General features: G+C 43.3%; 2 protein-coding genes across 2 annotated transcripts in view; both read left to right on the plus strand.

Annotated features, from left to right (window-relative positions):
- The first annotated feature begins 112 nt into the window (after positions 1–112).
- XNDC1N (XRCC1 N-terminal domain containing 1, N-terminal like) lies at positions 113–21,600 on the plus strand. The gene is made up of 8 exons (XM_035265554.2): positions 113–206; positions 6,268–6,432; positions 8,820–8,961; positions 10,360–10,515; positions 11,959–12,137; positions 18,929–19,023; positions 21,151–21,233; positions 21,461–21,600. The coding sequence occupies exons 2-7, from the start codon at positions 6,388–6,390 to the stop codon at positions 21,188–21,190; spliced, it is 657 nt and encodes a 218-aa protein (XP_035121445.1). The 5' UTR covers positions 113–206; positions 6,268–6,387; the 3' UTR covers positions 21,191–21,233; positions 21,461–21,600.
- The window catches only part of LOC100398275 (short transient receptor potential channel 2), a 24,412-nt gene continuing 23,158 nt past the window's right edge, over positions 21,537–22,790 (plus strand). Inside the window, exon 1 of the mRNA XM_078339137.1 lies at positions 21,537–21,633. Coding sequence (XP_078195263.1) covers positions 21,537–21,633 — 97 coding nt within the window. The remainder of the gene's footprint in view (positions 21,634–22,790) is intronic.

Below are 22,790 nucleotides of genomic sequence, written 5' to 3' on the forward strand. Positions count from 1 at the left end.
TGCAGCACCTGCTTTCTTGCCTCGGTAGGAATCATTTTCAAAAACAGCAGCTTCTTGAAGCCCCAGAACGCATTCCTATGCTACGGAAGGCGGAAGAGTGGCTCTAGGGGTCAGAAGGCGAAGGTCAGAGGACCGAATTGGCGGGAGAATAGATTGGTGGTCTACGATCGGAAGCAATGGTGGCTCCTTGAGGTCCACGGTCCTGGGTGAGGGGCGTTGGAATTTGTTGATGGGGAGGGGAGTGGCCGAGAGGGAGGAGTGGGTGGCCATCAAGGAAATGTATGGAGCAGCCTGTTCCGATGAACCGTGGAAGCAGCGATGCGGCTTCAGCTTCTGAAACAGAGCTCAAGAGCCTTGTTGGTGGGACCTCCATGGCCCCCATATGCAGCTTCTTTCTTAGGCTGTCAGGCGACTTCACACATCGCGGGACACTTTTCTACGCCACATCCTGCGTCCCCAGTTCCTACCTTACCCTCCTTTTTATATACCATTCACTGCCGCATCCCCACGTATACCTTTGTAACTGACTTTTCAACACCCTGTGAACTCGCTACCTTGCAAGGCTATAGCCCCAGCTCACACGCCTCTGGGCGTCCGCCTGGATCTGTCTGGTGAAAGGAACTAGGATGGCCTGTGAGCCCACAGAACCCCTGGAAAAGTCAGCTTTATATTGGGACCAACAGGAAATTACAGGGTATTGTTTACATCATCTACTGGCATCTCATTTACTTAAAAATAATTATTTTTATTTTACAAAACTTAATACGGAGAATATTATAAATACTGTACACCCATCACCCTAAATTGACTATTGACATTATGATGTGTTTGCATACTCATTTTTTAAAAGCTAGACAATACAATGAAAGTTAAGTTTGGCCGGGCACGGTGGCTCATGCCTGTAATCCCAGCACTTTGGGAGGCCAAGGCAGACAGATCACAAAATCAGGAGTTCAAGAGCAGCCTGGCCAACATAGCGAAATCCCGTCTCTACTAAAAATACAAAAAAAAATTTAGCTGGGAATGGTGGCGGGCACCTGTAATCCCAGCTACTTGGGAAGCTGAGGCAGAAGAATGGCTTGAACCCGGGAGGCGGAGGCTGCATTGAGCCTAGTTTGGGCCACTGCACTCCAGCCTGGGCGACACAGCAAGACTGCCTCAGAAAAAAAAAAGGTTACACTTGCATTTTCTACTCTCAAGCGCATTACCCTCTCATCCTCTCCAGAAGCAACTATTATGCATTAGAATTAGCTGTGTGTTCTCTAATCCCTTTTTAAAAATTGTACATATCCATGACTATATAGTATTGTACTGTGTTTCATTTTGCTTTTTAATTTGAGTGCTTTTTGTTTTCTTTGAGACGGTGTCTTGCTTTGTCATCAAGGCTGGAGTGCAGTGATGTAAACTGGGCTCGCTGCAGCCTCCTCCTCCCAGGTTCAATCGATTCTCATGTCTCAGCCTCCCGAGTAGCTGGGACTATGGGCACGAACCACCATCCTCGGATAATTTTTGTATTTTTAGTACAGATGGGGTTTTCACCATGTTAGCCTGACCTCAAGTGAGCCTCCGCCTCCCAAAGTGCTGGGATTACAGGCCAAGCCACTGTGCCTGGCCTGAGTGATACAGGATCAGGCTCTGTTCCCCAGGCTGGAGTGCAGTGGCAAGATTTTGGCTCACTGCAGCCTCAACCTCCGGAGTAGCTGGGACCACAGCTGTGTGCCACCATGCCCAGCTAATTTTTGTGTGTTTTTGTAGAGAGGGGGTTTCACCAGGTTGGCCAGGCTGGTCTCAAACTCCTGAGGTCCAGCAATCTGCCCTCCACCTCCCAAAGTGCTGGAATTACAGGCTTGAACAACCATGCCCTTGTTATTAAGTGCTATTTTCTATGTATCATTATGTAACTTAATTATTTCACACTATATATATTTTAAATTTTATAAATGGAGATGGGGTTTCACTATGTTGCCCAGGCTGGTCTTGAACTCCTGGACTCCAGCAATTCACCTGCCTTGCCTTCCCAAAATGCAGGGATTACAGGCATGAGCCACAGTGCCTGGCCATAATAATATTTTTGAATCCTGTTCATGTTTACATATGTTTATGTCTAATTCATCCTTTTAACTGTTGTGTAGTGCTGTATTGTGTGGTTTTATAAAATTTCATTTATTCGTTCCTCAATTGAGGGACATTAGAGTTTTATAATTTTTGCATTTAGAAACACTGTATGTCTTTTTGTACACATACAAATAAATTAGCTACTAGCCAGATATGCCTATTATGTTCCTGAAATGTGGCTAGTCAGAATTGAGATGTGCTGAATGTATTTATGAGGGGGACCCATTTCCCCACATTGTAGCCAGTCATTTATATTATCAGACTTTGAAGTTTTTGCCAGTCCTCGAGGTGAGAAACTGTATTTGTAATTTCCTTATAGCATGGCAGGTTGAAGATTTTTTTACACAGGTTTTTGGCCATTCGGATTTCATCTGATGTGAGTTGTCTGTTTATATTTTCTCCCCAGTTTCTGTCAGATTGCTTTCCCTTACTGATTTGTCATTTTAAAAAATACATATTTTCTACATACTGTCCAAGTTTACGTGTGTTGCAAAGATCTTTTTGTTAAGCATTTGTATTTTAACCTGGTTTGTGCCTTCTTACTGTTTTTCATATTTCTGTCTTTGATCCATTTTGGAATACAGATTTTTTTGAGACAGGGGCTCACTCTGTCACCCAGGCTGGAGTGCAATGGTGTGATCACTGCTCACTGCAGCCTCCATCTCCCAGGCTCAAGCAAATCTTCCACCTCAGCCTTCTGAGTAGCAGGGACTATAGGCATGTGACACCATACCTGCCAAATTTTTTAAAAATATTTTTTAGAGATGGGGTCTCACTATGTTGCTGGTCTTGAACTCCTGGGTTCAAGCAATCCTCCTGAGCCTCTGCCTCCCAGAGTACTGAGATTCAGGCATAAGCCACTGTGCCAAGCCTTTTAGGTATAATTATTTATTTTTATTTCATTTTATTTTTTGAGACAGAGTCTCAATCTGTCACCCAGGCTAGAGTGCAGAGGGGTGATCTTGGCTCACTGCAATCTTTGCCTCCCAGGTTCAAGCAATTATCCTGCCTCAGCCTCCCCAGTAGCTGGGATTACTGGGATGTGCCACCACGCCCAGCTAATTTTTATTTTTTGAGTAGAGACAGGGTTTCTATTGACCATTTTGGCCAGGCTAGTCTTGAACTCCTGACCTCAAGTGATCCACCCACCTCAGCATCCCAGAGTGCTAGGATTACAGGTGTGAGCCACCTCACCCAGTCTAGGTATAATTTTTTAAATATGCTGTGAGGTAGGGATCTACTTTTATTTTGCTTTACATTGTCAACGAATTTCCTGAACATAACTTATTACTTTATTGTTTCTGACAGAATCATGATGCTGCTCTGAAGTGTGGGAGATCATGAACGTGACAAAAATCCACATCCTTAAAAAGCTCACTACTTAGTGAGGAGGCACATAGGGTAAAATAATGGCAACAACAATTTTTATAAGGGAAGGCATTCTGTTTTTTTCTCTTTTTTTGAGACGGAGTTTCAATCTTGTTACCCAGGCTGGAGTGCAATGGCACGATCTCGGCTCACCGCAACCTCCGCCTCCTGGGTTCAGACAATTCTCCTGCCTCAGTAGCTGGGATTACAGCTAATATTTTGTATTTTTTTTGGTAGAGATGGGGTTTCACCATGTTGACCAGGATGGCCTTGATCTCTTGACCTCGTGATCCACCCGCCTCGGCCTCCCAAAGTGCTGGAATTACAGGCATGAGCCACTGCGCCCAGCCGGGAAAGCATTCTGAAAGAACTTAATCTTGGCTGGGCGCGGTGGCTCACGCCTGTAATCCCAGCACTTTGGGAGGCTGAGGCAGGTGGATCACAAGGTCAAGAGATCAAGACCATCCTGGTCAACATGGTGAAACCCCGTCTCTACTAAAAATACAAAAAAATTAGCTGGGCATGGTGGCGTGTGCCTGTAATCCCAGCTACTCAGGAGGCTGAGGCAGGAGAATTGCCTGAACCCAGGAGTCAGAGGTTGTGCCATTGCACTCCAGCCTGGGTAACAAGAGCGAAACTCCGTCTCAAAAAAAAGAACTTAATCTTGTGAGAACTACAAGCAGTTTGACAGGTGATAATCTTCATGAAAAATATTGTATGTGTCTTATTCACCACTGTGTATCTAGCACCTGGTACAGTGCCTGGTACCTACTAGATGCTCAACAAAATACTATCTGAATGAGATATCCAAGATTGACAGCTTCAGAATTGCCAAGCCAAAAGTGTTTGTTTATTTATGTATTTATTTATTTTTGAGACAGGGTTTCACTGCCTCCCAGGCTGGAGTGCAATGGTGTGATCTCAGCTCACTGCAACCTCTGCTTCCCAAGCTCAAGCAATCCTCCTGCCTCAGCCTCTTGAGTAGCTCAGACTCCAGGCACATGCCACACATCTGGCTAATTTGGGGTTTTTTTTTTTTTTTTTTTGTAGAGACAGGATTTGACCATGTTGCCCAAGCTAATCTTGAACTCCTAGGCTTAAAATATCCACCCTCCTTGGCCTCCCAATGTGCTGGGATTACAGGCGTGAGCTACCGTGCCTGGTCCAAGTGTTCATTGATGATGAGAGATGGTGGAGTTTTTCACGTGAAATCTCAAAAATATACTGTGAGTTTCTTCGAAACAGAGACTATGCCTTATTTATTTTTATGTCTCCAAAATCTAACAGAGATAAGGAAAGATTTTTATATTCCCAGTAAGTTCCTGTAGCAGGAACAGTGAGGCCTAATTAATCTGAGCCCTAGGGAAGAGACTCAGGATTCATCCTTCATTCTTCTGTCTTTGAAGCCTTAGTACTGTACGGGCTATGGCCTGTGAGGAGTGATTGACGTTCGGATGGCATTCACTAAGAGTTTGTTACTGCTGTTGCTGCAATCTACCCCATTTTGAATGCTTTATGACTATGAGCCCTTTGGAGCACAATTTTTATGGTCATTCATTCAGCAGACATTTGCAAATCAGGAACTATATTCTCCCTTTTTTATTGGGCACACAGAAATGAATCAGACATAAAACCTGTCCTCCAAGAGCTTACAGTTTGTCAAGAGACAAAAGAAGACATATACCCATATGAGGCACTCTGTTAAAGGCTAAGTGAGAATTGACAGGATGGAGCTGTCACCCTGAGCTGTTTAAGCAGCGGAGAGATAACATTTGAGCACCATTAGATTTGCTAAGTGGGAAGAAGAAAGAACATTCCAAGCAGAGGCAATGGCATGAGCAAAATCTTGGAGAAAAGGGAAAAAATTTTGGTGGGAAGGGTAAGCAAAAAGACCATTATGGCCAGGAGTATATCAAGAGTCACGGACTCATATTTTCAGGAGCCAGATGGGTTATAAACATGAATAAAATGGACAAGCATAAATATCTGAAGAGAGATTTTCTAAAGACATTCAGACAACTTTAAAACTCCTCTCACCAAGGAATTGTTGAAGCAAGGTGATGGATACATGAGTATATTATACTAATATGTGTGTTTTTGCATATTTAAACTTAGATAAAATGTTTAGCAAAACATGAAGTACAAATACTCACAAGAACTTTTTTTTCTTTTAGAGTTAGGGTCTCACTCTCACCCAGGCTGGAATGCAGTGGCACCATCATGGCTCACTGCACCCTCTAACTCCTGGGCTCAAGTGATCTTCCTGCCTCGCTCTCCTGAGTTGCTAGGACTACAGGCACAGGCTTAGTAGTCCTGTGCTAAACACCCAGCTTAGCAAGGGGTTTGCATAAAGCAGCAAGTCATTCAAGATGTCTAGTAGAGGAATAACTTCATGAAAAGCTAAATTTAGGAAGATTCATTTTAGGAGAAGAAGAAAAAAAGAGTTGTATCATATATTTAGTTGAACATTTGTTGCCTATCTTTACTATGCACTAGGCTCTAGTGATATGAAGGTGTACAATTTAAGGCACAATTCATGCCCTTGAGAGCTCACCTATATATAAACCCAACATTAACATCTTGATATATTATTTTGTACTTGCTGCTGTGTTGCCTTCTGGTTGCACTTGAGTTATTTCATGTTTGTTGGAGCCTCATCAGCTGATCCAAACCTACTCCCTCCCACCAGGCCCATGTTGGTCATCAGAAATGGACTGACTGCTGCAAATAACTCCTGTTATCATAGCCATGGCTATTTCATTTTTCTTCTGTTCTCTATTTCAGGAGTAATGTGAGGATTCTTGCTTTTCTGGAAGCTAACATATAGTGAGTGCCAAAGTGGTGACAGAAGAAATCTTGGGAGAAAGCATTTTTGCTTGTACTTGACACCGTGCTGGGCCCACCATGGCTCCTGTGAAGATCAGCCACGTGGTATCATTTTCTTCTCAGGTATCTTAATTAGCAGGCATGATTTGTTTTCTTGATAACTGAAAGGAGTGAAAAAAATAGGAGTCTTGGCTCCACTTTCAGAAAACTCCCAATCTAATAGAAGAGACATTGTGAGTTCAGAGTCTAAGAGAAGAAACAACTCTTGTCCTCAGGTTGTTCCCATAGAAGTACAGGAAGTGAAAAGAAGTGTTCTCAGAAGTGGAAAGTACAGAAAGAAGCACCCTCAGAATTCCACCCAGTTTGAAGGGTGCTGGCAAAGCTGTAGGCCCAGAAACTGCAGCAGGATCCTCAGAAGGGGAGTTTGATCATTCTGTCATTGAGAACAGGACAGGACACTTGAGGTAATCCCAGACCTGTGAGGTTATCACCACCATCAAGTGTGATCTCAACCTCCTTCCTAAAAGTTCTACAATATCCCAATTAGAGCTAGATCCTAGGCCCTGAGTCCAGGCCTGATCTGATGTGATTCTTAGGGACTTCCTACTTTTTCCTCTTTTGTCACTGCTCTATTTACTCCTACTCCCCCTCTTCCCCTTCTGTTACCCTGGTCTTTCTCAAGGGGTGCCATTGGCATTTAGGGGCATAAGTCTGTATTTTGTAGCAATTTCATTTGCATGATGGGATATTTAGCATCCCTTGCCCCCAGGTTTCCTAGTCATTGTGACTGTCAAAAATATCCCCCACACATTTCAGGGAGATCCTTAGACCGGGCACAGGTGATTCATGCTTGTAATTCCATACTTTGGGAGCCCAAGGCAGGAGGATCTCTTGAGTCTAGGAGTTCAAGGTCAGCCTGAGCAACACAGGGAGACCCCATTTCTATAAAAAATAAAGAATTAGCCCTGTGTGATAGCATGTGCCTATGGTCTCAGCTACTTAGGAAGCCAAGGTGGGAGAATTGCTTTGAGCCTAGGAGGTCAGGGCTAACCGTGAGCCATGACTGTGTCACGGTACTCCAGCCTGGGCAACAGGTTGAAAACCATGAGTCTGGTCTCCCTCTTTTACTTATGGATGAAGACATTTAGATTACAGGGCTCATACCTGTAATCCCAACACTTTGGGAGGCTGAGGTGGGAGGACAGCTTGAGGCCAGGGGTGGGAAACCAGCCTGAGCAATATAGCAAGACCTCATCTCTACAAGAAATTTAAAAATTAGCTAGGTCTGGTGGCTCACACCTATAATCTCAGTACTTTGGGAGGCTGAGGTGGACAGATTGCTTGAGCCCAGGAGTTCAAGACCAGCCTGGGAAACGTGGAGCCCCATCTCTACAAAATATACAAAAGTTAGCCGGGTGTGCTGGCATGCACCTGTAGTCCCAGCTTTTCAGGAGACTGAGGTGGGAGTATCCTGACCCTGGGAAGTTAAGGCTGCGTTGAGCTGTGATTGTACCAGTGTACTATACCGTGGGCAATGAGCAAGACCCTATCTCAATTAAAAATAAAAATTAGCTAGGTATGGTGGCACACACCTGTCGTCCCAGTTACTCGGGAGGCTGAGGTAGGAGGATCAATCAAGTGATCGATCCTCCCAGGGATTCGAGGCTGGAGTGAGCCATGATTTTATCACTGCACTCCAGCGTGGGTAAGACCATGTCTCTAAAAAAAAAAAAAAAAGAAAGAAAGAAATTTTTTTTTCAATTTTATTTTGAGACAGGGTCTCACTCTGTCATCCAGGCTGCAGTGCAGTGGCACAATGTCAGCTGATTGCAACCTCTACCTCCCAGGTTCAAGCGATTTTCCTGCCTTAGCCTCTCAAATAATTGGGATTACAGAAAGAAATTTAGACCCAGAGAGGGAAAGTTGTTTACTCAAGATCTCTCAACCAAAAAATATCTGACTTTAGGTTAGAACTCAGAATTTATATCTCAAGATCACTAATTAGACTTTATTAATCACTTTATATCTAAGTATCATTTATAAACTTAGAATAAAAATCTTTGACTTATCTCACAGGATAACTATAAAGATAAATAAATGTCCTTGAAAATGTCTTATAAATGAAATAGTATAACATGGTGATTAAGACCTCTGCTTTTAGAAACCTGGGAATTCTGTTTTGCTTGGTTATTTAGCCTGTGGCCTTCAGTAAGTTTCTGAACCTTTCTAAGCTTCCATATTGATCTGTTAACTTGGAAGTAGTAATATAACCAACTAAGAATTGTTACAGAGATTAAATGAGGTCATCTGGTAAATGGGATAGAGGCAAATGGTATCTGTAAACTACTTGGCACATGATAATGGTATTCCTATGGCCTCCCATCTAGTGCCTTTTCTATCATGTTAGGATGACTGGGAAGGTTTGAGATTGTAGGGATCCCTCATTTGTGGGCATCCTTTTTCCCTTGAGCTCAGTGAGACTGCTGATTTTCTCCTCCTCTCTTACTTAGGATCCCAAGTATCCTGTAGAGAACTTGCTAAACCCAGACAGTCCAATGAGACCTTGGCTCAGCTGCCCTCAGGACAAGAGTGGGCAACTGAAAGTGGAACTGCAGCTGGAGAGGGCAGTGCCCATTGGCTACATTGATGTGGGTGAGTTCTCTGTGGCCTAGGAACCTCAGAGGAAGAACACAGAAGTGATATTCCCCTCTAACCACTCCACTAACATGTCTCAGTTCATTCCAGCTGAGCAGCATTTACGGAATAAGTTTTGCCTGGGTGTCAAAAGGAAATGTGGCCCTTGCCCTTGGAGCAAATCTGTGTGATGAACTCCAAGGGCTCTATTCACGTGGAATACAATGTGAATGGTGCTCCTCAAATTATGCAACATAACTATCATGTTTTGATCTGAGTGGTCTGGGTAAAACCTTAGGACACTGACATAATGATAAATCCCAACCAGGCACAGTGGCTCACACCTATAATCCCAACACTTTGGGAGGCCAAGGTGGGAGGATCCCTTGAGCCCAGGAGTTTGAGATCAGCTTGGGCAACATGGCAAAATCCTGTCTCTACCAAAAATGCAAAAATTAGCCAGCTTTGGTGGTACATGCCTATAGTCCTAGCTACATGAGAGCCTGAGGTAGGAGGATCACCTGATCCCAGGAGGTCAAGGCTGCAATGAGCTGTGATGACGCCACCACACTCCAGCCTGGGCAACAGTGAGACCCTGTCTCAAAAAATAAAAATAGGACCAGGTGCGGTGGCTCACATCTATAATCCCAGCACTTTGGGAGGCCAAGGTGGGCAGATCACAAGGTCAAGAGATCAAAACCATCCTGGCCAACATAGTGAAACCCCATCTCTACTAAAATACAAAAATTAGCTTGGCATGGTGGCACATGCCTGTAGTCCCAGCTACTCGGGAGGCTGAAGCAGGAGAATTGCTTGAACCGGGGAGGCAGAGGTTGCAGTGAGCCAAGATTGCACCAGCCTGGCGCCTGGCAACAGAGTGAGACTCTGTCTCATAAATAAATAAATAAAAATCCCAACAAATAAAACCAGCATACACCTGTAAATATCAGTATCAGGAGGATGCTAGAGAGATGACCTGTGCAAGGATAATCTGAGAAGGCTAAAAAGGAGTTTATGAATTGAGAAGATTGACCTTAGAATTCTCTGGAATCTAGAACTGTCAAGTCCACTGGTCTCAGTTTTGTCAGGACAGAGAGATGTCAAGCTCCCTAGAAAGGAATTAAGAGACAGAATTTAGTGCTGACCACCAGGGCCAGAGGACAGAAAAGCCACAAGTCTCTTTAATCAGGGGAAGGTTTTTGGCTGGGAGCAACATGGTAAATGTGTGACATTGGTATTTAGTGGACTACAGTCTCATTCCACTACAGTCAATGATTCCCTGTGGGACTCCACACATCGGTGAACCTTTCTGGCTTTCAACTAGCTATAAAGTAGAGGAATGTCCTTCTTCCACCCTATTCCTTTGTCTTTAGTCGTCTCATCCCTCTTATCCTTCTCTCAACCTTTTGTCCCCAGGTAACTATGGCTGTGCATTCCTGCAAATTGATGTGGGCCGTTCTTCCTGGCCCCTGGACAGACCTTTTGTCACCCTGCTCCCTGCAGCCATGCTAATGTCTCTAACTGATTCAAAGCAGGGGAAGAACCGCTCCGGGGTCCGCATGTTTAAAGATGGTAAAGAGGGCAAAAGCAGAGAAGAGTGGGATGGTCTTTATGAGAAACAGAGATGCAGTACTAAAGAGCTGTGGGTGCTATTAGGTTGTAGACTATGGGAGGCAGTCTGTGCAGGGGCTTAATTACATCTGTTGGAGGCAAAGGGTGGTTAAGGAATGGTGTGCTTGTGTGTGAGATTGGTTAAGGAATGGTGTGCTTGTGTGTGAGATTGGTTAAGGAATGGTGTGCTTGTGTGTGAGATCTGTGTGGTAAGGATGTGTGCCAGCTGGGGAGAGGGAGATTTATGAACTATTTATATTTATACATGTGATTCGGTAGGGCCCAATATATAGAACACACACACTTATTGATTAATATGTTTTTGTGGTCAGGCATGGTGGCTCACACCTGTAATCCTAGCACTTTAGGAGACCAGGGCAGGTGGATCATCTGAGGCCAGGAGTTCAAGACCAGTCTGGCCAACATGGTGAAACCCCATCTCTACTAAAAATACAAAAATTAGCCAGACTTGGTGGTGGGCACCTGTAATCCCAGCTATTCAGAAGGCTGAGGCAGGAGAATTGCTTCAATCTGGGAGGCAGAGGTTACAGTGAGCCAAGATCATGCCATTCATTGCATTCCAGCCTGGGTGACAAGAGGAAAACTGTCTCAAAATAATAATAATAATAATAATAATAATAATAATATGTTTGTGTGTGTAAGCGTGGATGTAGGATAGATGTTGATGTAAGTAATGGAAGGCTACATAGTGGTTATAGTTATGTAGCATATAATGTTTACTGAATTCTGTTTATACAAATCTGTGTTCACTAGGCACTACAGAAGAAACATAAGATCTGATTCCCAGCCTCTAGGGATGTACAGTTTCATAAGGATTTGTCCATTTTTAAGTTGGAAGTATTTGTAATGTTGTAAAGGAAGAGTGACATTAGAGGGCCATATTATTTGGAGGAATCGAGGTACTGACTGAACAGTGTTAGGAACTAAAGATGTTCAGGGTTTGTGATATCGGAGTGTGATACTGTGAGCATGTGGAGCACCTGGTGGTGTGAGGGAGGTTGAGGTCTTATGATCCAAGGAAGGTCAATATATATCTCAGCCAATCCACTAGGCCCCTACTCTACAGATAACTTCTTCTTAAAATGAGATATTGATGAGGTCCCTGGAGAGGTATAGAATTCATGCTGGGAATAGTGTGGAACTGTGACAGAGGAGTGATGGGGAAGGCAAGGGACTGGATATGAGAAGGCCCTGACTGGTCTGCTTGGCATGACCATACCCTGAGCACCCAAGCCTAAGGGGACATTTACTGATGACCGCCTTCTTCCTTTTGTTGGAGTTTACTCTCTATAGTGCCTTTCCTTAGTATTGACCTTTTCTTCCTCTTTCTCTCCCATTTATGCATTTCCATTCCTCTAATTTTCTTTCTCTTTTTTCATTGAGTTGACTTCCTGGCTCCAGCCTCTAGAGAGTCATGGGATCGACTTCGCCTGACCTGTTCCCAACCCTTCACACGCCATCAGTCCTTTGGCCTGGCCTTTCTACGGGTGCGTTCTTCTCTGGACTCCTTAGATGACCCTGTGTGGGGTCCCTCAGCCCGTGTGAGCTCTGTGCTGAACCAGGTATGTATGATGGTGGAGTGAGGATTTAATGTTCTCCCTTCCTTTTCAGGTTTCTGGTTAAGAAGATGGTGCTTGTTTGAGGCATAGAGAAACACACACACACACACACACACACACAAGCATCAGTGGGCTTGATACCCTTTCTTACAGGTAGGAGTGAACTCCTCTCCTTCCCTCACAGGTGGAATATGCAAGTGAGGGAGACTTGGATACAGCATACACAAAGCTTCTGGACCATTTGCTCTTTAGCCTAAATAAATTATTCTTGGATCCAAACTTAACTTCATACTTTCTTTCTAAGTTATTGGGTGACTGTAGCTTTTATCAGACTTTTCCTTTGAACACTGAAAGTCCCAAAGCTCCCATGTAGTTTCTCTGTCATTATTCCTTACAAAGATATGTCTTTATATGTGTGCTTTGCAGTTCCATTTGTTCCCCTGCTTTTCTCCCTGTACAACACACGTGTACAGACACACCTTGGAGATGTTCCAGATCTGGTTCCAGATCATGGCAATAAAACAAGTCACACACTGTCTTTGGTTTTTCAGTGTATATAAGCCAACAATTATCTGAACCTTCAGCGAGTCATATCTTTTTGCTGGTGGAGAATCTTGCCTCAGTGTTGATAGCTGCTGACAGATCAGGGTGGTGACTGCTGAGGGTTGGGCTGGCTGTAGCAATTTTGTAAAATAAGACAATGAAGTTTGCCACCTCAGTCTACTCTTCCTTTCATGAAAGAGTTCTGTGTAGCATTGATGCCATTTGATAGCATTTTAACCACAGTAGAACTTCTTTAAAAATTTGAGTCAATTCTCCCAAACACAGCCACTGCTTTATCAACTAAATTTATGTAATATTCTAAATCTTTTTTAATCATTTCAATGATGTTCACAGCATCTTCACCAGGAGTAGATTTCATCTTAAGAAGCCACTTTGCTCATCTGTAAGAAGCAATTTCTTATCTGTTCAGGTTTTATCTTGAGATTGCAGTAATTCTGTCATATCCTCATGTTCCATTTCTATTTTAGTTCTCTTACTATTTCTTTTTTTTCTTCCAAGACAAAGTCTCACTCTGTTGCTCAGGGCTGGAGTGCAATGGCACAATCTCGGCTCACTGCAACCTCTGCCTCCTGGGTTCAAGCAATTCTCCCACCTCAGCCTCCCGAGCAGCTAGAATTACAGGTGTGTACCACCATACCCAGCTCATTTTTTGTATTTTAGTAGAGATCGGGTTTCACCATGTTGGCCAGGCTGGTCTTGAACTCCTGCTCAAGTGATCCACCCACCTCAGTCCCCCAAAGTGCTGGGGATTGTGGGCATGTGCCCGGCCTAGTTCTCTTACTTCCTCCACTGAAGTCTTGAAAGCCCACCAGGAAATTTGGAATCAACTTCATCCCAACTTACGTTAATATTGATATTTTGACCTCCTCCTGTTAATCACCAGTATTCTTAATGGCATCCAAGATGGTAAATTATTTCCAGAAGGTTTTTGTTTACTTTCCTAGATCCATAAGAGGAGTCACTGTCTATGGCTGCTATACCCTTACAGAATATGTTTCTTAAACAGTAATGCTTGAAAGTTGAATTACTCCTTGATACATGGGCTGCAAAATGGATGTTATGTTAGTAGGCATGAAAACAACATTAAGCTCCTTGTACATCTCCATCAGAGCTCTTGGCTGACTAGGTACATTACCAGTGAGCAGAAATGTTTTGAAAATGAATCTTTATGAGTATTAGCTTTCAACCCTGGGTTTAAAATACTCAGGAAACCATGCTGTCAACAGATGTGCTGTCATCCAGACTTTATTGTTCCATTTATAGAGCTCAAGCAGAATAGATTCAACATAATTCTTAAGGGCCCTGGGACTTTCAGAATGGTAAAAGAGCATTGGCTTCAACTTAAAGCCACCAGCTGCATTAACCCTAAGGAGAGAGTCAGCTTGTCCTTTGAAGCTTTGAAGCCAGGCATTGACCTCTAGCTATGAAAGTCCTAGGTGGCATCTTCTTTCAATAGAAGGCAGTTTCATCTACACTGAAACTCTGTTGCTCATCAGTGATCTTAGCAAGATCTTCTGGATCTTGCCTCAGTGTTGATAGCTGCTGACAGATCAGGGTGGTGACTTCAGGGTGAAGCACTTGCTGCTTCGCCTTGCACTTTAATGTTAAGGAGACGGGTTTTTTTCCTTAAACTTCATGAACCAATCTCTGCTAGCTTTAGACTTCTCTTCAGCTTCCTCACCTCTCTCAGCCTTCATAGAACTGAAGAGACTTAGGGCCTTGCTGTAGATTAGGCTTTGGTTAAGTGTATATCGTGGCTGATTTGATCTACCTATACTGCTAAAACTTTCTCCATGTCAGCAATAAGGCTGTTTTGCTTTCTTATCATTCACGTGTTCATTACAGTAGCACTTTTAATTTCTTTCAAGAATTTTTTTCAGCTGGGCATGTTGGCTCCCTCATGTTATCCTAGCTCTGTGGGAGGTCAAGGCAGGTGGATTCCTTGAGCCCAAGAGTTTAAGACCAGCCTGGGCAACATGATAAAACCCCATCTCTACAAAAAAATACAAAAATTGGCCAGGCGTGGTGGTTCATGCCTGTAATCCTAGCACTTTGGGAGGCCAAGGCAGGTGGATTGCCTGAGGTCAGGAGTTCGAAACCAGCCTCAGCAATACTGTGAAACCTCGTCTCTACTAAAATACAAAAAATTAGCCAGGTGTGGTGGTGTGCACCTGTAGTCCCAGCTACTCGGGAGGCTGAGGCAGGCGAAGTGCTTGAACCTGGGAGGCGGAGGTTACAGTAAGCCAGGATTGTGCCACTGCACTCCAGCTTGGGTGATAGAGCAAGACTCCATCTCCAAAAATGATAGTAATAATATAAAAATTATCCAAGTGTGGTAGCATGTGCCTGTAGTCCCAGCTACTTGGGAGGCTGAGATGGGAGGATCACATGAGCCTGGGAGGTGGAGGTTGCAGTGAGTTGAGATTGCGCCACTGCACTCTTGCCTGGGTGACAGTGAGACCCTGTCTTAAAACAAAACAAAACAAAACTTTCTGTTTGCATTTACCACTTGGCTGTTTCCCACAGGAGGCCAGCTTTAGCCTACCTTGGCCTTTGCCATGCCTTTCTTACTAAGGCAGTCATCTCATCCCTCTTATCCTTCTCTCTGTGGCTGTGCTTTCCTACAGATTGATGTGGGCCATTCTTCCTGGCCCCTGGACAGAACTTTCATCTGCTCCCTGCAACCACAAAGTGAGAGGCATGTCACTCTCCACTTCATTTGAATACTTAGAGGCCATTGTAGGGTTATTAAATGGTCTAATTTCAATGTTGTTGTATCTCAGGGAGTAAGGAGGCCTGAAGAAAGGGAGAGAGACAGGAGAATGACCAGTCAGTGGAACACTCAGAACATATACAATATTTATCAATTAAGTTTGCCGTCTTAGGCTAGGCACAGTGTCTCATACCTGTAAGGCTAAGATGGGAGAATCACTTGAGATGAGGTGTTTAAGACCAGCCTGGGCAACATAGACCCCATCTCTTTAAAAAAAAAAAAAAAAAAAGGGCTGGGCGCGGTGGCTCAAGCCTGTAATCCCAGCACTTTGGGAGGCCAAGGCGGGTGGATCACAAGGTCAAGAGATCGAGACCATCCTGGTCAACATGGTGAAACCCTGTCTCTACTAAAAATACAGAAAATCAGCTGGGCATGGTGGCGCGTGCCTGTAATCCCAGCTACTCGGGAGGCTGAGGCAGGAGAATTGCCTGAACCCAGGAGGCAGAGGTTGCGGTGAGCCGAGATCGCGCCATTGCACTCCAGCCTGGATAACAAGAGTGAAACTCCATCTCAAAAAAAAAAAAAAAAAAATTAACCAGGCATAGTAGCACACATCTGTAGTCCCAGCTACTTGGGACTGAGGCAGGAGGATCACCTGAGCCCAGGAGTTTGAGGCTGCAGTGAGATATGATTAGTGCCACTGCATTCATGCCTGGGTAACAGAGCGATACACTGTCTCAAAAAAAAAAAAAAAAGTTTGCCGGCACGGTGGCTTACACCTTTAATCCCAGCACTTTGGGAAGCCGAGGCGGACAGATCATGAGGTCAGGAGTTCAAGATCATCCTGGCCAACATGGTGAAATTCCATCTCTACTAAAAATACAAAAATTATCTGGGCATGGTAGCACACACCTGTAGTCCCAGCTACTCAGGAGGCTGAGGCAGGAGAATCACTTGAACCTGGGAGGCGGAGGTTGCAGTGAGCCAAGATTGCGCCATTGCACTCCAGCCTGGCAACAGAACAAGACTGCCTCTCAAAAAAAAAAAAGTTTAGCATCTTATGTGAAGACAATTCATGGCACCCCTAAAACAGTTACAATAGTAACATTAAAGATTGCTGATCACAGATCACCTTAACAGATGTAATAATAATGAGAAGGTTTGAAATGTGAGAATTACCAAAATGTGACACAGCAACACGAAGTGAGCACATACTATTGGCAAAATGGTGCTCACAGACTTACAGCATTGCCACAAACTGTCTTTTTTTTTTTTTTAACCACACAGTATCTATGAAGCACAATAAAATGAGGTACACCTGTATTCCTAAGATAAGATACATGGATTTCTAGCCCTGAGGTTATATCAGTTTACTTTGATGTGCTCAACCAGGCTTCTGTTGTTTTCTTCTTGAGTCTGTTCTGACTGCTTTCCTCTTGCTTTCTTGTTACACTGGTTCATCTGTCTAAACCAGTACCCTCCATCATATTTCATTCCTAAAAAATGAGTGCTTCATCATACAAAGCTAGAGTCATGCAATTTTAGAGATCATCTAGCCCCCACCATCTCATTTTCCATCTCAGATAGGAAAACTTCTATATGTTCAAAGTCATACAGTGAGTCAGAGCAGCATAAGGACTAGGTCTCCTGTCACTACATTCTCTGCCTCTACTATACACTCTGCCTCTTGCACACACAATACATTTCTTTTTTTTTTTTGAACTACTTAGTTCTCTTTTTATTTTGTTATTTTTTTTTTTTGCTTTTATTTTATTTATTTATTTAATACATTTCTTAGAAGTTTTAAACCTATCACAACCACAAGAATCCCAGTTCACATGAGTAAACTTCACATGAGTCCCTCCTTTTGAGGTTCCTGAGAAAAAGCAGAGGCAGCATTAGGAAGAGAAAAATGAAGTCAGAGCAGAAAGAACAGGAGTAGATGCTTGTGTCATGCAGTTTGAGAAGAGATCCAGAGAGGTAAAACAAAGTCAGGTTTGGTCTGAAACTACTCTTCCATTGTGTAAAGGGGTGAAAAATGTAAAAGTACTGATGGCGGCAATTCAGTATGCTTTACCAGGTTCCACTATTGCAGTGTTAGGAGCTGACATGAGTGGAGCTAGATCTCTGTGATCCTGCCTAGTCAATAAAATGGAAGCTCCGTGAGATTAGAAACCTGTCTGTCTCATTCTGTAATACATACCTGGCACCTAGAACATTGCCCAGAGCAAAGTAGCCTTTTAGTGTAAATGTTCATTATATAAGTGACCTTTTAAAGGGGCGTTGTAGATAGAGTCACCATAAAATTTATCATCCAAACCAGGACACTTTAAGGGCAAAGGAGAGTGCTATTAATAATTATACTAGGGCCAGGCACAGGCACAGTGGCTCATGCCTTTAATTCTAGCACTTGTGGACACCAAAATGGGAGGATCATTTCAGTCCAGAAATTTGAGACCAGCTTGGGCAACATAGTGAGATGCTGTCTCCACAAAAAAATTCTCATTTATTATTTATTTATGAGACAGGGTCTTGCTCTGTCATCCAGGCTGGAGTGCAGTGGCATGATCAAGACTCAACACAGCCTCTACCTCCTGGGTTCAGGCAATCCTCCTGCCTCAGCCTCCCAGTAGCTGAAGCTACAAGTGTAAACTACCACGCCCAAATAATAATAATAATTATTATTTTAGATGAAGTCTCACTCTGCTGCCCAGACCGGAGTGCAGTGTCATGATTTCGGCTCACTGCAACCTCTGCCTCTATTTTTTTATAGAGACCAAGGTCTCACTATGTTATCCAGGCTGGCCTCAAACTCCTAGGCTCAAGCAGTCCTCTTTTCTCAGCCTCTCAATGTGCTCGTGTTACAGGTGTGTACCACCACCCCCAGCCTCTACAAAAAAAAATTAAAATTAGGTACAGTGACTCATGCCTGTAATCCCAACACTTTGGGAGGCCAAGGTGAATGGATCACTTGAGCCCAGGAGTTTGAGCCCAGCTTGGGTAATATGGCAAAACCCCATCTCTACAAAAAAAAAAAAATTAGGAATGGTGGTATGTGCCTATAGTCCCAGCTATAGTCAGGAGTCTGATGTGGTAGGATCATTTGAGCCTGGGAATTCAAGGCTGCAGTAAGCTGTGATTGTGCCACTGCTCTTCAGCCTAGGCAACAGAGTGAGACCCTGTCTGAAAAACACAAAAATTAAAAATTAGCCAGGCATGGTGTCCCACGCCTATCATCCCAGATACTTAGGAGGCTGAGGTAGGTGGATCACTTGAGCCCAGGATATCAAGGTTGCAGTGAGCTGTGATCATGCCACTACACTCCAACCTGCGTGACAGAGTTAGGCTCTGTCTCAAAAAATTATAATAATTATTACTGTACCAAGACAACAGATGTAAAGTAGGACTGTTCCAGGCAAACTAGTATATATGTTCACCCCAGTTTTAGGGTAAATAAACGTTTCCCAGAGTTCTTTTCCATTTTGGCCATCTACATTACATTGCTCTGCACTTCTAGGACCATGGTGGAATGGAAGTAGAAGGGAGTCAGCAACTGCAGAGCCGTGTCAGAAGGGCACTGAACACCAACAGCAGGGTGAAACATACATGCAGGTACCTCATGAAACTGTAGGGAAGGAAGGTCCTGAAATATTTCAATAAGAGACAGATGCTACATGTAAGCTGGGATTCCAAATTAATGACACTCAGTTTTATAATTTAGGATGCCTAAAACGTCATAGACTTTTTTTCTAATGAGTCATTCTAACTGAAAAGTTATAGTGAAAGCAAATCATAGGGCTTTTAACTCTGTGAAATAGGGTTATTATGATCACCAGTTTTCCAGTAAGAAAAACAGCACTGAGAAATTTAGTGGGGTGACCCCTGGTCACACTGCCAAATAACTGTTGGAGTGGATTTGAACCCAGGCCACTTGATTCCAACTAACCTTTGCTCAGAAGCTAATAATCATTTCCTAACAATTTCCCGATAATCTCATTTAGAGTTAAAGTTAAATAAACTATCTCTACACACCCTTCTAGTTACCCTTTCTAGTAGCATTCACTGTAACATTCATGAGACAAGGTAAAGAAAAAGTGAAAAACCTGGACAATTAAACAAAATATTTCAAGATTATTGCTAGGTCCAAGTAAAGATTGTAATGGCAATTAGAAAATATTAAAGAGTTAATGAGAATGAAAATACTACTCAAGCTTATAGAATGAAGCCAAAGTCATGCATAACAAGAAAGACATTTCCCTTTAAAATAACCTGTGATAGAAGAATCAGAGTTGAAAATTAAAGAAAAAAAATTTTAAGATAGGGGAAAAAGGAAATTTCAATAAATAAAAAAGGAATCGGGGTCAGGTGTGGTGGCTCACACCTATATTCCCAGCACTTTGGGAAGCCGAGGCAGGCAGATCACTTGAGACCGGGAATTCAAGACCAGCCTGGCCAACATGGCAAAACCCTGTCTCTACTAAAATACAAAAATTAACTGGGTGCGGTGGCACACGCCTATAATCCTAGCTACTCAGGAGGCTGAGGCATGAGAATTGCTTGAACCTGGGAAGCGGAGGTTGCAGTGATCCACTGTACTCCATCCTAAATGGCAGGGTGTGACTCTGTCTCAAAATATATATATATATAAAATAATAATAGTTAGGGGCTAGGTGCAATGGCACATGCCTGTAATCTCACTGCTTTGAGAGTCCAAAGAGGGAGAATTGCTTGAGCCCAGGAGTTTGAGACCAGCCTGGGCAACACAGTGAGACCTTGTCTCTATAAAAAATTTTTTTTAATTAGCTGGGCATGGTGGTATGAGCCTGCTGCCCCACAGGCTGAGGTGAGAGGATTGCTTGAGCCCCAGAGTTCAAGGCTACATGAACTATGATCCTGCCACTGCACCCCAGCCTGGGTAGAGCAAGATCCCGTCTTTTTTTTCTTCTTTTTTTTTTTTTTTTTGAGACAGGGTCTTGCTCTGTCACCTAGGCTGGAATACAGTGGCGCAGTCACAGCTCGCTACAGCCTTGGCTTCTGAATTCCAAGCAGTCCTCCCACCTCAGCACCTCAGCCTCCCAAGTAGCTAGGATCACAGGCATGCACTACCATGCCTGGCTAATTTTTTTATTTTTGTATAGACAGTGTCTTACTATGTTGCTCAGGCTGGTCTCAAACTCCTGGGCTCAAGCAATCCTTCCACTTTGGCCTCCCAGAGTTCTGGGATTACAGGCATGAGCCACTGTACCTGGGCTGAGACCCCATCTCTTTTTTTAAAAAGTAGGGGTGTAATCACAGATAAATTGAATTTTGACAAAGAATTAAGAAACCAGCATGCTACAACATAAATAAGATATGCAGAAATTATCTTGGTAAGTAACTGCACATAGACATTTCTGGAGCAAGAAGGTTATAAAATCCCTGTGATAGTTAGATACAGTAGTTAACGCTAGAGACACGCTATGCCTCCATGCATACACACAAATCTCTTCATCGATAGCTAGAAATTGTGGCCAAAATTGGTAGGTTTTTAGTTGCAGTTTAGCAAAATTGTTCACAAAATGAATCATACTGAAAACTAAACAATATTATTAAATAATATTTAGAAGGAAATAATGAAATAAATGTCCCCAAAAGTTCAATCATTTAAGTTCGATAGTTTGACTAGGCCCCAGCACTAGGTAGCAGCGTCCCCTGGTGGTGAATCTTGGTATTTCACATCTCCATTTTTTTTTTCCTCAGGGTTCTTATGCTCAGGAGTCTGGTCCTAGCCCCTGGCTAGCTAATCCTTCCATCCAGAGGACATTCTTCCCACATCCCCACGCGTATGTACCTGACAGAGTGGAAGTCTCCAAGCCACCTCTCAGATCTTTCTCCAAAAAAGAAAAACGCTATCAAGTCACTAACAAGCACCAAGCCCAGCCTGGATTCAGCAAATTTATCACATACTCTGGGCCTAACCCTATCTTGCTTAAATACATACCATTGACTTGAGTGAGCAGAATGGGATCTATGTTCCAAGTGGAACCAAGTACTCTCTGTTTCCCTGCAGGGACACCAAGGAAATTTCAGACCTCAGGAATATCCTAACACAGCTGCAGCCAGGGACTCTAGGGCGTTCAGCCCACATGGTGCTTTCTGCTGCCCGCAGGGTACCTCCAGCCAGTGTGGCAAGCCCAAAGAACAGCCATGCAGAACCAGGTCCCAGTCATCCAGGCAGGGCAGGTGAGTGCACATGACCTGTTCCTTCCTGTCCCTAGCAGTATCCTTCCTCCTTGAATCTACCATTGCTCTACAGGGATGGCTCACAAGTGGGACTTCATGTGGTAGGAAAGATAATTGTTGGTGTCTTGTTACCAGAAGAAATCAAATATTGAAATATTGAATAGTATTTGAAAGAGCACTGGCCTAGGAATCAGAAATCCTTCTCTCTTTTGGCTTCAGTTTCCCTCATCTTCAAAGTGAAGGAATCAAACCAACTAGTATTTAGGCCTCTTACAGTATTAATGTTCTGTGATCATCTCAGAAAGACAAGTAAGTCATGGTGGTGATGTATGGAGTTTATTGGAGAAATAAGGCAGGGGAATAGTTTTATCACTGTGAAAGAAAGGATTGAAAAACAATCTACTTCTTCACATCAGATATATTACTGGGAGCTTTCACTAACTTAGTTAATGTTCACAACCAACTTATGAAGTAGACACGGTTATCCTCATTTTACAAAAGAATCTGACATTCAGAAATGTTAAATTTTCTGAATCACACAGCTAGTAAGTGGCAGAGACAGGATTTGAACCCCAAAGCTCTTGTTCTTTACTATTCTAGACAACAAGAAAGAGAAAAGCCAGTAGAGTTCTAGCTGAAAAGTTAAGAAAACAGAATGGGGCAGGTGCAGTGGCTCATGCCTGTAGTCCCAGCACTTTGGGAACCCAAGGCAGGGGGATCACGAGGTCAGGAGTTCAAGACCAAGACCAGCCTGGACAACATGGTGAAACCCCATCTCTACTAAAAATACAAAAAAAAAAAAAAAAAAACTAGCCAGGCAAGGCGGCACATGCCTATAGTCCCAACTACTCAGGAGGTTGAGGTAGGAGAATCACTTGAACCAGGTGGGGGCAGCGGGGGTGGGGCAAAGGTTGCAGTGAGCCGAGATTATGCCACTGCCCTCCAGCCTGGGCGACACAGCGAGACTCTGTCTCAACAAAAAGAAAAAGAAAACAGGATGGTTCATTGTTTCTTTGGGAAGACATTAGAAAAGGAAAAGGTTTATTTGTTACTTCAAAGGACTAAACAAAATTATTGAAATAAAGAGTATATTATTTCATTGCAAAAATAGGGGATATTTGTTATCTCTTATTGTATAACAAATTTGCCTGGAAATG

This window comes from Callithrix jacchus, chromosome 10 (genome assembly GCF_049354715.1).
Source record: "Callithrix jacchus isolate 240 chromosome 10, calJac240_pri, whole genome shotgun sequence".
In the NCBI taxonomy this organism is placed as follows: domain Eukaryota; kingdom Metazoa; phylum Chordata; class Mammalia; order Primates; family Cebidae; genus Callithrix; species Callithrix jacchus.